This window comes from Dendroctonus ponderosae, unplaced genomic scaffold (assembly GCF_020466585.1).
Source record: "Dendroctonus ponderosae isolate FM_Combo_2020 unplaced genomic scaffold, Dpon_F_20191213v2 Dpon_F_20191213_4, whole genome shotgun sequence".
Taxonomy (NCBI): Eukaryota; Metazoa; Arthropoda; class Insecta; order Coleoptera; family Curculionidae; genus Dendroctonus; species Dendroctonus ponderosae.
The window spans coordinates 3,344,601-3,360,045 of record NW_026018611.1 but is presented as its reverse complement, the minus strand read 5'-3'; the positions used below and the strand labels follow the sequence as shown (position 1 = coordinate 3,360,045).

At 36.3% G+C, this 15,445-nt stretch overlaps 3 protein-coding genes across 5 annotated transcripts; 2 read left to right on the top strand and 1 right to left on the bottom strand.

The window, feature by feature from the left end:
• Window positions 1–389: 389 nt before the first annotated feature.
• On the bottom strand, window positions 390–9,117 carry LOC109546807 (zinc finger protein swm). 2 transcript variants are annotated; one of them, XM_019917925.2, is made up of 19 exons: window positions 8,792–9,117; window positions 8,468–8,586; window positions 6,995–7,113; window positions 6,060–6,188; window positions 5,778–5,992; window positions 5,537–5,710; window positions 5,369–5,473; window positions 5,026–5,311; window positions 3,788–4,039; window positions 3,412–3,549; window positions 3,135–3,350; window positions 2,924–3,079; window positions 2,737–2,866; window positions 2,530–2,681; window positions 2,251–2,449; window positions 1,782–1,975; window positions 850–963; window positions 636–785; window positions 390–552 (listed from the first exon to the last, which is right to left on the bottom strand). In XM_019917925.2, the coding sequence occupies exons 1-19, from the start codon at window positions 8,848–8,850 to the stop codon at window positions 475–477; spliced, it is 2,985 nt and encodes a 994-aa protein (XP_019773484.1). In that variant the 5' UTR covers window positions 8,851–9,117; the 3' UTR covers window positions 390–474. The 2 variants fall into 2 exon arrangements, with proteins under 2 accessions (XP_019773484.1, XP_019773483.1); XM_019917924.2 differs by having other exon boundaries at window positions 6,048–6,188; window positions 8,792–9,116.
• A 457-nt stretch (window positions 9,118–9,574) lies between these two features.
• Window positions 9,575–14,927, top strand: LOC109546811 (carbohydrate sulfotransferase 11). Of its 2 annotated transcripts, none has more exons than XM_019917935.2 (9): window positions 9,575–9,743; window positions 11,586–11,751; window positions 12,276–12,359; window positions 13,270–13,469; window positions 13,525–13,673; window positions 13,732–14,014; window positions 14,074–14,218; window positions 14,276–14,465; window positions 14,528–14,927. In XM_019917935.2, the coding sequence occupies exons 5-9, from the start codon at window positions 13,604–13,606 to the stop codon at window positions 14,752–14,754; spliced, it is 915 nt and encodes a 304-aa protein (XP_019773494.1). In that variant the 5' UTR covers window positions 9,575–9,743; window positions 11,586–11,751; window positions 12,276–12,359; window positions 13,270–13,469; window positions 13,525–13,603; the 3' UTR covers window positions 14,755–14,927. The 2 variants fall into 2 exon arrangements, with proteins under 2 accessions (XP_019773494.1, XP_019773493.1); XM_019917934.2 differs by lacking the exon at window positions 9,575–9,743 and adding an exon at window positions 10,079–10,481.
• Window positions 11,587–13,594, top strand: LOC109546775 (U11/U12 small nuclear ribonucleoprotein 25 kDa protein-like). Its single transcript, XM_019917885.1, has 4 exons — window positions 11,587–11,751; window positions 12,276–12,359; window positions 13,270–13,469; window positions 13,525–13,594. Exons 1-4 carry the CDS (start codon window positions 11,587–11,589, stop codon window positions 13,592–13,594), a joined length of 519 nt encoding a protein of 172 aa, XP_019773444.1.
• Window positions 14,928–15,445: the final 518 nt, after the last annotated feature.

Below are 15,445 nucleotides of genomic sequence, written 5' to 3'. Positions count from 1 at the left end.
TACAGTTATTTTTTGCATGATTACAATCTGGTTTCGATTTATCTCTGCACCGCAATCAATGAATGCAATAAAAAAAGTATTAGTCTGTCTGGTCCGATAATTGTGTCCTCAAAGTTAAAAACTCAATATGTCAATTAACCCAATAAAGAGGTACAAAGGAATTAAGGTATTTCAAAATAAGCAAATGTTAGGAGTGGATTAACATAGGCTGAGAAGAATTAGTCAACTTACAGTCAACTTTTTATGACTTAAGTCAGCATGTGAAACAACCGGTAGTTATTTTGTAATCACCAGTATTTTCATGCTAAGATATAAACAAACCAGATTAGAGAAAAGTGGGTTCTAGATGGCAGCGCGTATAAATCAATTTCTAATAAGAAAAGGTTGAATCAATATGTACATATTTTATAACAAATATTCACCAGAAAAGGATGTTTTGAAATACAGATCTTATATGAAACATAAATGGGAGACTTATCTGCGCCAAGAGCGATCTTCCTCGTCTTCCTCTTCATCATCTTGAAGAAGCGCTTCTTCCGTCTCCGGTCCTACCTAGAAACAAATGAATCGTTTTCAATTCCTTCTTAGCTCGAAATGTTTGAATGAAAGAACAAATCAACCAACAACAAACATACCTCTTCATCCCCTTCTAATATATTCTGATCAATCAGATGATCTTCTTCCGATTCCGACAGCAAAACCGTTTTCGCAGCCGGTCCTCCACTCTTTTGAGTCTGCAAACGATTAGGCGGTCCAGACTGCCAGGTGATTGACAAGGTGCGATCCTATATTAAACAAAAGCAGCCATTTGAGTTTCAAATTATATTTTAGAGGCTTATTTAGCAGTACCTGGAAGTGTTTGCCTTTTAACAGAGCAGATTCAGCTTCAATTCTCGTCTTGTAGTTCAGAGTGATACTCGGTAAAGATGAATCAATAGAATAATCCACTACTTCGCCAAATTGCTGAAATATATTTTTAGATTGAAATATACCCCACATTCCGGCTAACTGGTGTGTAATTTTGAAATGATACGGCATTAGATTACTCTTTAGATACTGCCAGCTACGCGAGGCGATGCGATTGAACACAAAAATGTTTGTGTTTTGTCGGCGATCGCAGCGAAGTTTTTTCAGTTACTAAGGTGAGTCGATTGACCGTTGGTAAACACGAGTTTTTCAAAACTTCGTCAAAGAAAAACGAAAAATTCCTGAATGCAGCCCATAACAGCATCACTCGAAAGAGAAAATCGGCTGCTTTCAATGAGGAAAAACTCACATGAATTGGAAATTGCTGGGAGTTCCAGGATGTTTTCAGTTACTAAGGAAAAGCGATTGCCCGTTGGTAAGACGGATTCAAAAAAATTGTCAAGAAATAACCAAAACTTTCTCAAGCCTGCCCAGAATATCTCCCGAAAGAGAAAAATCTTCGCCTTTTAATAAGGAAAAACTTGCTTTAATGGGAAATTTCTGGGAGTTTTCAGGATTTTTTCAGTTACGAAGAGATTAACCTCAAGTGACCATATGTTTTTTTTTCACTTTTTCAGTCTTCTAATTACCGGTATCTCCAATCCAAACAGCATGAGCGTAATGAAAGGAAATCCATGAAAAATACGACCTTTAACTTCCCAAGCCAAGCTTTAACCCACACACACCTGAGAGCACTAAAAATTGTGTTTTATAGGCACACTGGCTCGCATCGCTTGGTCACTTTCAGCTTGGTAGCCGGTGTGCACGTACCCTTAAGAAATTAGTGGAAACATTTAAACGATGAAAGTTCATACCTGAAAATGAGTTACAACCGCGTCCTGTTCATCAGTTTCATACCCTGATACCAACAGTCTGGTCGGTCTGTGATCAACTACGTGCTTTTGAAATGAAGTCGTTGTAGTAAGTTGCGGCGAGGGCAGAGCGGGTGGTGATTTTAATGCAGCATTATTGATTATCTTATTCACCGTTTTAATTTTGCCTGTTGGTTCTGCGAAAAAAATACAAATAAGCACCGTACAATTAGCGAGTAAAGAATTAGTAGAACTCCCTTAATGCTCAGTCAGTTAATTGTTTCGACTTCTTTGGAAAACAGTTATCTAAAAATAATTTGTGGAAGACTGATTTGAGTAAATAGTATCAATAATTGATTGTAAAGCAAAATACCATGCAAATTTGACTGATTACATAAGCATTAAATTGCCAGTAATTTCGTCACAAAACACTTTATGTAGCATGCCGCATATATATGAATAAAATACTTACTGAAAGTATTGTCCACAAAGTTATGCTTGACCACTAGATGCCTACTAGAGACAGGATAACCACCCCTACCACGGCCTCTGGCTGGAAAACCCGTAAATGCAGTTTTGGCCTTCAATTCAGTCATTTTTTTCAGTAACTCGGTTGTATCGGTGCCTTCTTGCTGTTTCGCTATAAGGTCTAATTCCATATCAAGTAGCTCCTGCAATAATTAAGAAAATCCATAAAACTAGTTCGAGACAACAAATCGATAGCAACAAAAACAGAAGAAAAAACACAGACCTTTTGTGTTTCCTCTTTGCTTTTTGTAGATCCTGCAACAGCACCCTTCGCTGCCAATGCGGCCTGTTCCAAGTCCTTCTTAATGGCTTCTATGGCTTCTTGTGTTTTCATTATTGTATTTTTAATCATATCCCGTTGAGGACCAGGAGGTACTACAACCAGGTTTGTAGAAAGAAATGTTATCGAATTCATTGAGCATTGACTTACATTTGGACATTTTTTCCACGAGAATCTTCTGCTGGGACAGTTGCTTATCCAGAAGCTCCTGCTTTCGTTTCCTCAAGTTACTTTGTATTTGCAACACCTCCTTGCGCTGTTCATCTTTGTTTTTATTCATCTGCAATAAAAGCGTTAAACAAAATTGACCTGAACACATTGACCTTAGCAATCGTACCTTAGCTTGAACTGCTAGGAAATCCTGATATTTGTGAATTGCAGCAGTGGCTTGAGCTTTGGTTTCCTCTTTGCTTAACTCAGGCTTAAGCTCGCCTTTTTCCTCCTTGTTTTCCCCTTCGGTTTTATCAGCCTTTGGCTGAAGTAAATTCAACACCTGCAACCCAACCATACAAAACCAATCTACACAAAACTCAATTTTTAAAATATACCTTGTTACTATTAGGAGCAACGTTTACGAGCGGGTCTTGACGAGCGTGCTGTTGCACAGGAGGGACGTTTTCCTGTTTGCCACTATCAGAGTCATGCCAAAACATCTTGATAAATCGGTTGTTCAACACCGCCTCTGTGCTCTTATAAGCGCTGTTTGCTTCCGCCGGGTTGGAAAAGGTGATTAAAGCTGCTTCACAATCACCCTCGTAGTTCACCTGCACAAAAATTACCGTTACTTGAGCATTTTGCTTAATAAGAGTTGCTTGCGTTGCTCACTTGAATATTGACAATTTTGCCGAATTTCGAAAAGTGATTATTGAGATGAGTGATGGTATTCATCCCAGTGGGAACTTTCTTCAGCTCGAGGCTACAATTTCCGGCGTGTTTTCTAGGTCCAAGCCGGCTGAAGTCAAACTGAAACAAAATAAATTATTTACACACAAAAGTTTCTGTTCAAAAAAATTATTAAACTTATGCGTCGAGGAAAATCAATTAAATATTTCAAACTGGCAATATATGGTGAATATAAAGTAAGGAGTATATTTCGACTTGAGACACGAATCGAATTAGGAATAAACAGTAGAATGAACCTAGTTGATTACATAATGATATTGCAATGCAAAAATGTATCTATATCAAGGTGAGTACGCACCTTCTTCTTAAATTTACCAGCGTGCATGGAACCCTCTAATCCATGACGAGGAATCGGAATTGCTCCTGGACCAAAAGATTGAGGAGGAACCGCATTGGGATGGTGTACAAACCCACCCGGTGCTGGCGCAAAACCGCCGGCCGACATCACTCCTGGTGGTTTCATATTATCCATAACTAGCGGAACGGGTATAAGTTCGCGTTGAATCCCCAATCCGGGAGGAGGCTGCGAAAACGGATTTATGCCAGGAAGCTGAAAACAATTAAAATTATTTTTAACGACTACAGCAGAAAATCCAATTTAAAAACGTTCAACTACAACACACTGGAGCTATCAGTTTGAAAAATACAAAAATTGAAGTAAAATTAAAAAGGACAGAGTTTGCAAATAAGAAAACACACAATCTACAAGTGCTAAAACGCTATTTCAGCATAACTCGATATGACCGAATAAGTTTCTATCCCAAAAAACAACTGCGAAAAATCTTCAAAATGTCCTGACGATGACTGAAAATCGGAACGTTTTCTACTAATTTGCATTGAAGCAACAAAGTCGCTAAATAACCGTGGCTTTATGGAAACTCTCACGTTGTGGCTCTTAGTTAAGTTGCATTTAAAGTGTGGATATAAAGAGTTAAAATTTGCATCAATTTAATATGCTATCGGAACGTTACAAAATATAAAAGCGTTTTCTCTAGAGAGAGGCGTTTCATCACTTTTAATATAGAGCATACTTTACGTTTCAAGCGCGAGCACCTAAATTTCATGTTCTCGTGCCTAAGGGTTAGTTTGGGTTAGTTTTGGAAATTTGGTCATGGAAAATGTGTGGAATGAACCGACAACAAAAGCTGTGTCAGGACAGAATCCATAACTAGCGTCGACCTGAAAGTATCAGCTTTTTAGCTCATTTTCAAGTTCCGAATTAAGAAATGAGCTCACGATTCGGCAACGAATAAAACATCGATATATCGACCGAAATGAAACGCTTCTAGAATCCCGGTAAATTAAATTACAACTCAAATAACCGCAGTATTTCGCCCCAACGCATATTCTCGGAGCAAGTTTTTCTGCTGTCCTTTGCCGACAAAACCCCTAATTGACCATATTACCCAACGCTAAAGAGACAAGTATTTTTGGTGTGTAATGCACGGTATACGTAAATCACTCTGTAAATTATCAAGCAGACAACCCAGATGAGCAGCAAATGCTTAAAATTAGGTTTTGCGAAATTGAACTTACTCGAACACCCATTGGTCGGGGACCTCTAAATCGGCCTCCACTCCACATTTGAGGAGCTTGAGGATTATACGGATTGTCCGGAGGATGTCGTGGACCGCCTACCGTTCCTGGAGGAATCGGCACTGAAGTTATGGGCGGTCCTCCTGCTAAGGTGCCAGTCACATCTCCATTCGGATTGTACGACAGAACTCTAGTTAAGGTAGAATCTTCCAAAACGACTGGGTCGATACCGTGATCAAATGGACACATTTCTCCACGCATACAGTAACCTTTCTCGTCAAAGTCCCTGAAGAATTGTTATGGTTAATGTTGAAATCAAAGTCTAAATGTGAAGATATTTTACCTGCAACGGCGTTTAGATGCGTTTGGTTGGACAACGACACTGGGAACAGTTTGTGATGGTAAATCGGCTTCTGTATGATTTGAATCTTGAATAGGTGTCCCGGGTCTAATAATGGAAGAAACAATGTTATTATAAAACTATAAAACGAATAATACAATTTAGCCTTACCTGGATTGATTTTTCACATCCTTTGGATCTTTCCTGTCTTTTTTCTCGGTAGATCTGGAGCGGCTGCGACTATTGCGGTAACGAGCCCGATGTGAATGTCTGGGGCTTCGTGATCTGGAGCGCATCCTTGGAGGACTTCCACTACGTGGCGATCGTGAACGTCTTCTCTCGTATCTGAGAATTCAAAATTCATGGTCAATTAGATTGAACTAAAAAAATGGAAAAAAAAACAAAAACTTACCTGCGGTTTGGGGACTTATTTCTCCAGGGTCTCACTCGGTCTCTTTCCCTCTTGTCTCTGTCCAGCCTATGTAATTCTCTGTCAACTCGATCGCGAGACTTATCCCTTGAACGCGATCGCTTCACTCGATCCCAAGATCTAGAGCGAGATTTGGTGCGATTCCGTGACAGCGACCTATGTTTAGACCTTCTTCGGGCTAACCTTTCTTCTTTCTCCTAAATACAAGAAAAATTAACATATTTTTAAATAATTCCGCAAACATGTGCTTACCTTGTTACTTACCCCGTTTTCAGAATTTCTTCTGCTCTTAACGTCCTTTTTCACCTCTTTCTTTTCTGTACTGTTGCCATTAACCACTTCACTTAGGTTGGGCAGTTCACTGGGCGGAACTATCACTTTGGTTTCCCTCCCCTAAGGGTCAATAAAAACAATATTTGTTGATAAAACTGCCATTACCTATCAACTAAGAGTTCAGAGTGATATTAGCAAAACAGTTTTCACAATATATCTAAGCATCAATCTCTAATTATGGCCAATACATGCACTTTTTCAATGAAAATCGATAATAAGTATGAGACTATTAGATTAACGGCCTCATCCTAGTGCAGGGTAATTGGTTAGTGTCCACATTAGTTTAAGACAAGAAAGTAGCAATTTCGACTGCAGTTGGACTTGAAAATGAATCTAAACTGTATTCAAGTGAAAGTATTTACTTTTGCGTATCAACTTTAATAGGCTAGACGCTAAAAAATAGAAAGTTAAACGCTTAGAACGCTGAAAAATAGAAAGTTCCTGGCAATCAGTTCACAAGAAACTTGATTGGTTTCTGTATTTACAAAAACGGAGTACACTTCTAAAACAGTAAAGACAGTGACTTCAACATAAAAGTAATAACTAAAACACCAACACTTTGAAAAACTACAAGAAAAATCGCACACATGTGTCACAACGTACCAAATATCAACAAAGTGCTATACGTTTTATAACTTACAAAGATTTTATTCAAAAGTATTCCCTTATGAAGCCTGTTTTCACCCAGAGAGGACTGGAAGAAGGCAGGAGAAATTAAACATCATATTACAACATAATAAAACGAGCAAAGAGAATTGGTTAGTAACAATTCATTGAGATGGTTTAAAGCAATAGAAAAACCATCGGTTGAACAATTTAAACCAGAACTAGACAAACAATAGACAATGAGAGTTAAACATACATACCTCTTTTGGTTTGGTCGGGGTGATGGGATTTGGCGGATTAGCATTTGGTATCACTGGGGTGCCGATGTAATCTTTAGTAGTCAATGTTTGAAACACCAAGTTCACAAAATTTTCTGTTTCTGAAATACAAAATAAACAAATAACTATAAACAGCCCTCGAACAACGAACAGTTCTGATTGAAGCATAGCCATTAATTGCAATTTGCGTTACAAGAGCAAGGTTTGAACGATATGATAATGTAATTCTTTAAAAAAAGTAATAATAATCTTGATTTCTTTCGAAAAATACTGTCGACCACATGGTGGAAAGACCCGCCCTTGCTTTTACATGTGTGTGGTCTGTTAGATTATAGTCTGTAAATAAAAAGAAAATAAAAGTTATAAATCTATGAATCTAAGCTTATTCTAATCGTATATTTGTCCATAAAATTTGTGATTTTTCCGTGGCAATAAAGCATATTTTGATTTGATTTTTTGATTTAATCTAATCTACTATATTTCACTATTTTGCTCTTTAGTTGGGCTGTGATTGTACAAGTTCTAGTAAAAGTAAAATGAACGTAAAAGATATGATGTCAGCAATGGATTATTTGTAATATTTTATTCATCTATCACTTTGTTTAACTTAAATTATTAGGACTGAATAGACAAGCTAAGTTGTAAATCATTGCGTTGACGGTGTTTTGCAGGCAACGAGTGCATCCCCAAGTAGGAAGTGAATAAATATCGCTCAATAATTTAACCATATACGCTTTCATTACTAATGCTTCTAAAATTCGAAGAAAAAGCGAAAGTTGTTTGTTTTTTACATAAACAAAACAAACGGTTAACAAAAATAAATAAAAGAAAATCCGAAATATATGGCTCCCTGATTGCGCAACTTTTTCCTAATTTAACCCATTTGTTTATTACCCACTTATCTTAGACATCATGTATAAATCAAAGTGAAAACAATCTTTTTTCTTTAAAATTAGTCATAAAGCCAAAATCTCTTTTTGCAGCTATAAGAAATAAACGTTGACATAATTTTTCTAATCGGAATAAACTAAAAAGAAATCTCTTTTGTGTTGAAAAAGAGGATACAAATCTTTAGACACACTTTAAATTTACCAAAATACACCGTTTGGAGATTTTATAAATAGGGAATTTTAGCAGCCTCAATGTTTCTGCTTGTATAATTAATTTCTGGTGAAACTGTACAGAGTGAACTCAATGTTCGGCGCTTGATTAAATCCAAAGACTGCATAATTAAATCCGTTGACAATACATATATCAGTCTAATTAAAAACTTGGATACGAACAGTTTACATCTAACACATCTGGAGCCTCGTTAGGACAAGGATTATAACTAATATGATGTATTTCAATTGCTTGTGCAATACATTAGAATGTTTTTCGCTGCTAAATGATGTTTTTCCGTGGGAGATCAGTAGTGGTAAAAATAGACATGGGACTTATTTTTAGGCGTCTTACCTCCTTCCAAGAAAACTTCAAGTTGTCCAACCATGCTCTTCCTAAGCTCTGCTTCTGACTTGTCCTTTTTAATAAGGGCTAGCACATATTTCGCCAACGCTGCTGGATCAGCCTCACACCTACAAATTGAAATATTTAAGTGAAAGAAAATGGGGGTTATGTAGCGTGCTCTACATATATGTATTTAGCTAAGCAGGTGACGTTGGCTAGGTGAAAATCAGTGGCAAGTTCTGCTATAGAAAGGAACGGGCATTTACGAACTCAGTCCTATTTACTAAACTAGCGTAAATGCTGGTTTTCGGTAAATTATGAGAGTCCACTTACATGGGCTTCAGAACAGCTGTCAGCCAACTTTTAAAGGCTTCTATTTGATCCACGATCATTTTTGTTGGAGCTGGATCTCTATCAATTAACTCACAGTCTATATATCACAAGGTGGTTACGATTCCAGCTACTGAATGTTCACGAACTGTTCAAAAGAGCTCAACGAAAGAACCATTAAAACACATTATTAACCATTTATTCTGCACTGTAGTAAATAGCCATCAACCCAAACCCTTCTGTATTCCGTAGATCGTAGATCACCACACAGACCACCTCTGAATGTGAACTGGATCACTGTCATATCACTGTCAACTGCGCTAAATTACAATAACACCAACAAAGAAAATCAAGGGCATAAAATTACTCAGGCAGTCCAACACGCAGCCGTATAAAACTCCAACTGTATCACAGATTATCAAACTATTTAGATTGATCAATCATGCCACTTCGGCGAACCGCATTCAGTCGCGCCACCAGCGACGCGGGCTGGTGATTAAACCGCCAAATTCAAATGATATTCAAATTAATTTATCATTAAAAATGTAAAAAAATCAGTTTTTTAAATAGCACCAAGTAATTTGGTAGGTGCCCTTCAAGGTCCCATGACGATCTATCGTACAAAAATACCGTACGGAAACGCGTTCGGCACCTACACCGTACCGTTGTTAAATCTCCAAATTTGTCGATGCCAGCGCTCATGGAGGCGCGGGCACGCAAAACACGGAACTCAGGAATGTTGAGAGTAAGCAGGCCCTGAAATGTATACAGCAAATTGATTTAATTTATGTGTGGTGGTTGGTGCTATTGGTACAAGAAAAGAAGAGAAATCACTAGTTGTCATTTGTTGATTATTAACCGTTATTAACCAAACTTATTGATTGTTATTGTTTATATGTAAATATGCTCTAATCACTTAATTCTAAAAGTTGGTTAAACAAGAGGTATAAGTTAGGTAAGTATTCGATAGACTGCACATATTTGGAACATAAGTGTCCAACAAATCGCACTGGTAAAATTATCAACATATCTAATAAAAAATAAATTAAACAATTAACAATAAAGCAGACTCAGGCCATAAAAACAGCCTGTACGCAATAGTGTTGTTTCCTTGAAAATTAACCCGTCATTATCCGGTTTTATGCATAAAATGTCCACACGGAAACTAGTTGTGATGTAATTAAATGCCACTTCATAATTTAGCACTAATTATCATTTGAAGCAGACCAAACAATTATTGTCATTTTTGCGCTACATCGAGATCTTCAACTGTATTGGCTGAATGGCGCTGTAAAAAGCAATGTGCTTCATCAGTTAATAAATTGCCTTCATTGAGGCATCACTTGCAATAGTCAAAAAGTGTACAAGCTAATTCCTAGTTAAATTAAACGTTTTTGCGACAGTACAGAGCATACTTTCCAAGTACCAAGTACCTATCAATTAGGGTACCATCTAGTCCGGTTTATCATGTCCGTAATTCATTCGCTGTTATCAGGTTTAGATATTTCATAACTCGTTCCTAAATATGCCTGAACAAATTTGTTTTCTTACAATAATTATATGTTTGAAGAAATGTCAATCAGTCTGAACTTAAACGGAGCGAATCTAAACTATTCTAGCTTTTGACCCTGCGGCTTGTTAGCGTTAAATAGTCTAGTGTATTGGTAGTTGTACGAATAGTGAACCGAATATGGTGAGTCTTATATTATTTCCGGAATAGCTATTGAAAGGCTATACATGTCTGTTGGATGTAAATAAATAACAGGATGAATAAGTTGCGAAAATGTAAAATTGCCACGCTTGAGATAATAATTAAACAAACCAAATACAAAGCCTGTTGTAAAATTCAAATCCTTAAATATTTGTTTTCAAATTATCAAAAGTTGGATAATTCTGAAATTCTTTGCTCAGACGCACCATCTGTTTTATTACCAGTGCTTGCTTATAACTAACAACATTAATTATTGTTCTTAGAAGTACCTTTTACACTAATGATTGTTCGATTTTCCACGAATCTCGGTGATTTTCTTAAACGATTTTGCTCCAAGTTTGTGTGAATATACCAAAAAACGTTGATGATTCAAAGAACAGAATACTCAAGGAAATAAAACGAATTATATTGCACCCTAAAAAGAAACACGCGAATGCTTTCGACAAGAAATATTTAAAATAAAATTCCAAATATGGCGTAATATTCAGGGCGTTAGGAATAAGTGCAACATATTTCAGGGGGTGATTCTGCATGAAAACTTAATGGCAGTTTGCTCATGATTCGTGTGTCCGCAAATTATTTGTTTTCCCAGATACGGGGTGTTAAAGTTTTTCTTAAATACTGGGAAAAGAAATGTGCAATTCAATCAAATTGTGTCAAATACGTTATTGGCGCGCATACGGCTAATGATCTCAATTTTCGTAAAGAAAAAACTGGCATTCGACTGAGATATTTCAAATTAAAAATCATCGCTCAATTTGTGACAAAAATAATCCCTTTTTTCGAATCGGGCGCCGTTCTTCCATCAGCTGTATCGGTTGGTATTCCATTACTACCTGAGATTAGCACAGAAATTTGTACCAATTTCCATTACTAATTGACCTGTTCGAGTGCCTTCCATAAGTATTGCGCGTTAATTTTTTAATCCATTTTGTTTCCTGAAAACTACATCAATAATAAGCAATTAGTACTAAAACAATAATCGCCTAAAGATTTTTCCTGGTAAAACGCTTGAATCTTAGCTAAAAATTCTCGAGGTGAAAGTGTTCAGATGTTTATCAAGCAGATGATCGGAATTTTTTTCAGAATGACCGAATCCGCCGCAGCTAACGCGGAAACCACTACTATCGAAGAGGAGATCGAAAACCTTTCTCACGAAGATCTGCTGGAAGTCACTCAGAGTAGCATCAAAAGACTGATTGCTTCTGATCCCCTACTTTCGGATCTACCTGTTGATGTTACACCCGAAGAGGTACGCCTTTTATTATATTTTTTGTCACGACTTTGAACTTTAACATGTGGTTAACTGATGGGTTCATGTGTACTTAATCGCTTTTTCCTAACAACGCTTTGTTCGATTACGAAATTAATAAACCGGCCGGTTTCGCTGTTCTATTTATATTGACGATCTATTGCTTCTGCTGATTTCGGTTTAATGTAAGCATAGAAAATATTCAAGACTTACATAAACGAGTTATTCTAATATATAAAATAATAAAATCGTATTGTTAAGTACTGGCAGCTAATAATAGGTGCTTGTAGGCCGCTGGAAAACGTAGAACATCTCACAATCAGTAGTTTTTTTTATATGAAACTTCAATTTAGAAATATTCCGTGTTTTCACGAAAAATGCAAAAAAATTAAAGTTGTTGTTAAGCAGTGTAATTGAGCTAAAAATAAAAGCGGTAGAAATTTCAAACAACTTCCATAACATTATCATTTGCAGACCAACGCTTGCAACTGAACATTTGTCTAATAAATGATTGTATATTTTAGGTGTTGTCTCAAATCGCGGTGATACAAGGACAGAGTATAACTGTAACAATTCTCCGATATTCGGAAAGTCCATTAAGCGTAGTGGTAAGTATCTAATTCCAATTCCAGCGAATAGAAAAATGTAAAATAAATTAGTCAATTTTCACTCTATTGAATATTGCCCGCAAATGCTAAAATATATAATTTGCTTTCATAAATCCTGCTTTATACATCAATACCGACTTAATCTTAAATTACACAACTCTATTAAACTTAATGTCTGTGAGTGCCATAAAAACTTCCTTACGCAATTGATCTGTTTATGCCATTCAGATTATAGTAATTTCCCGCTTTATATATATATATATTTACTTGAAAGTCGGCCGAGTTTTCATTATTTACCTGACCGTCTAAATGATGTATGGCCGAAGGCCAGAATAAACAATATAAAAATCGTGTGGTATTGGAGCTATAAACTGCCTAGTAAGTATTTGAAAAAAAACCATCGGAACTTAAAGCATGAACAATGATCATAAAGCAGAAATGTTGACTAAAAAAAGGTAAACTAATTGTAAAGACATAAACCGTAAATTCTAGACCAATTACTAGAAAGCACTATCACGATGCCAGTTTATTTTATTATTGCCTGAAAATTTCTGAAAAAAGTTCATACATATTGTACCTAGTTCTAAATTTGATGCAAAATAATTGTTAACGCAAATAATATCTGAATAGTCGTCTTTTACAGTAAATTTAAGTCCATAACAGGATGTCCCAGACGGCGCAGTAAAGATAAATGGACACGTGTGATATATTTTTATGTTCTTTATCGATCTGTTTATGTTTTTGCCAAGTGCTGAACTTAGAAGCTTATTGTGATTCACATAACGCCAAAAAAATTGCGTAAAACGCATCATTACGTTTCATTTTTATCAAGAAGGATTTGCATAAAACATGTGGATGTTACTTCACTTGCTACATCTGACGAATCGAACTGATTAAATATTTATGGCAGATACCGCAACAGAATACCACGGTGCTCGATTTGAAAAAAGCCATCAAGCGGCATTTTCTATTAAAACAGCAACGGCAAAAAAGCAAAACCAAAGTGAGTTGGAAATACGTGTGGAAAACGTTCTGGTTGCAGAACGTCTCTAATGGGCGAGTGCTCAAGAATGACAAAGAGAAGGTCAACAATTACGAAGTTGTAAATAGGTACTAATGACTAATCACCGCTTATCCACTGTACTCAATTTATTTTGGTTCATAGGTCAGAATTGAGATTTGTAAAGAGATTATCAAAAGACAGAGGCCCAACAGAGCATCTCGAGACATGTTAAGGGACAGTTATGTGGGAATTAGAGTTAGGAAAAAGGTGCTTTTTCGTTCTGATGTTATTTAGCAGTTTATCATTAACGCGTAAGTTTAACCCGAGCAAACACCGTAAAGAACGGTACATTGAAATGTCGAATTTCAGCTCGTTGCACAGCAAAGTTCCCTTGGCTAGAGCAAATCAGTCGCCAAGAAGAACTAACTCTGGGATGTGATAATTTAGGATTAAGCGGGCGACGTATTCTGGATGTTTCCCAGTTGAACCACATTTTGGTCGACCACAGACACAAGCTACTCTACTGCTACGTACCTAAAGTGGCTTGCACTAACTGGAAACGAGTAATGATGGTTCTAACTGGCGAATCTAATGCCACTAATCTAGTCAATATTCCTGCAACTATCGCACATTCGAATAGCTCAACAATTAGGTAAACTGAACAAAAATGTGGGTTTAAAGGTACCTATTTAACGGGGGCATTTATTTTAGATTGTCTGATCTTCCTCTTGCCGACATAAAATGGATTTTAAACAATTACACTCTATTTCTAATTGCCAGGCACCCGTTTGAAAGGCTGCTTTCTGCCTATCGGAATAAGTTTACTGAAAACATCACTAGTTCCAAATACTTTCAGGTGATTATTGATAGAACACCGATGTTGGAACACTATTTTAGTAGTTTGCTATTTCAGACCCGATATGGCAAACACATTATCAAAAAGTATCGCCCAACTGCTACAGTTGACGAATTGGACTCCGGTGCAAATGTATCCTTTCCAGAATTCGTAAAGTTTTTGCTGAATGAAGGTGTCAACACCAACGAACACTGGGCACCCATCTACGACTTATGCTTGCCATGTACTTTGAACTATTCTTTTATTGGTAAGATCATTTTCTATGTATAAAATAATCGCACTACCTAAATCACTGATTGTTCTTTTCAGGACACTATGAAACCCTTTCGCAAGACGCCAAAACCATTTTAGATATGGTAGAAGCGCCGCATTTGATTTTTCCAGTTACCAGAGCCGGTCATACTCGGGATCGGCTTCGGGAATACTTTCAACAACTATCGATATTCAATATCGAACATTTATACAAAAAGTACCTTCCGGATTTCAAGCTTTTTGGTTACGGGTTGGAGGATTTATTGGGGTACGATTTAGCGTAAGTTTATTGCAAGGACAACCCTTGTTTAATGTGAATATTAATTAGTTCAACAGCAAAACCCAGTTCTGATATGTCACCTTTGATGTAATTTGAATATTCAACATATTTAAAATAGGTATTTTTTCGGAAAATACGAAACATTTTTGTACCTTTATTATATTTTTGCATGTTGTACACAGTGTTTCAATTAAATTGCTTTTCCATCTGATTTTTAAGAATCTTATGAGTTTATTAGTTGATACGCGGTAAGGAAAAAACCTGGTAAAAATAACGCCGTTAAGTAACATTTATTTATTGTCGCTTTAAGTCACAGCTCCCATAAAACAGTTCGAGAAATTTCATTACCAATGGACAAAATATCGGGCATTTTGCATATTATTAATATAAATTAAAATCAAATCCTGGGTTCTTCAGTCATTTATTGTTCATTTATCAATTAAAAAAACGTTTCGGTGTTTTCCACCATCATCAGTTTCACTAAAATAACAGGTATTAAAAAAATATATATAAATGTTTTCATTAATCTAAAAAACAATCACAGYTAATACTGTMARCWGYTKACAGTATTARCTGTGATTGTTTTTTAGATTAATGAAAACATTTATATATATTTTTTTAATACCTGTTATTTTAGTGAAACTGATGATGGTGGAAAACACCGAAACGTTTTTTTAATTGATAAATGAACAATA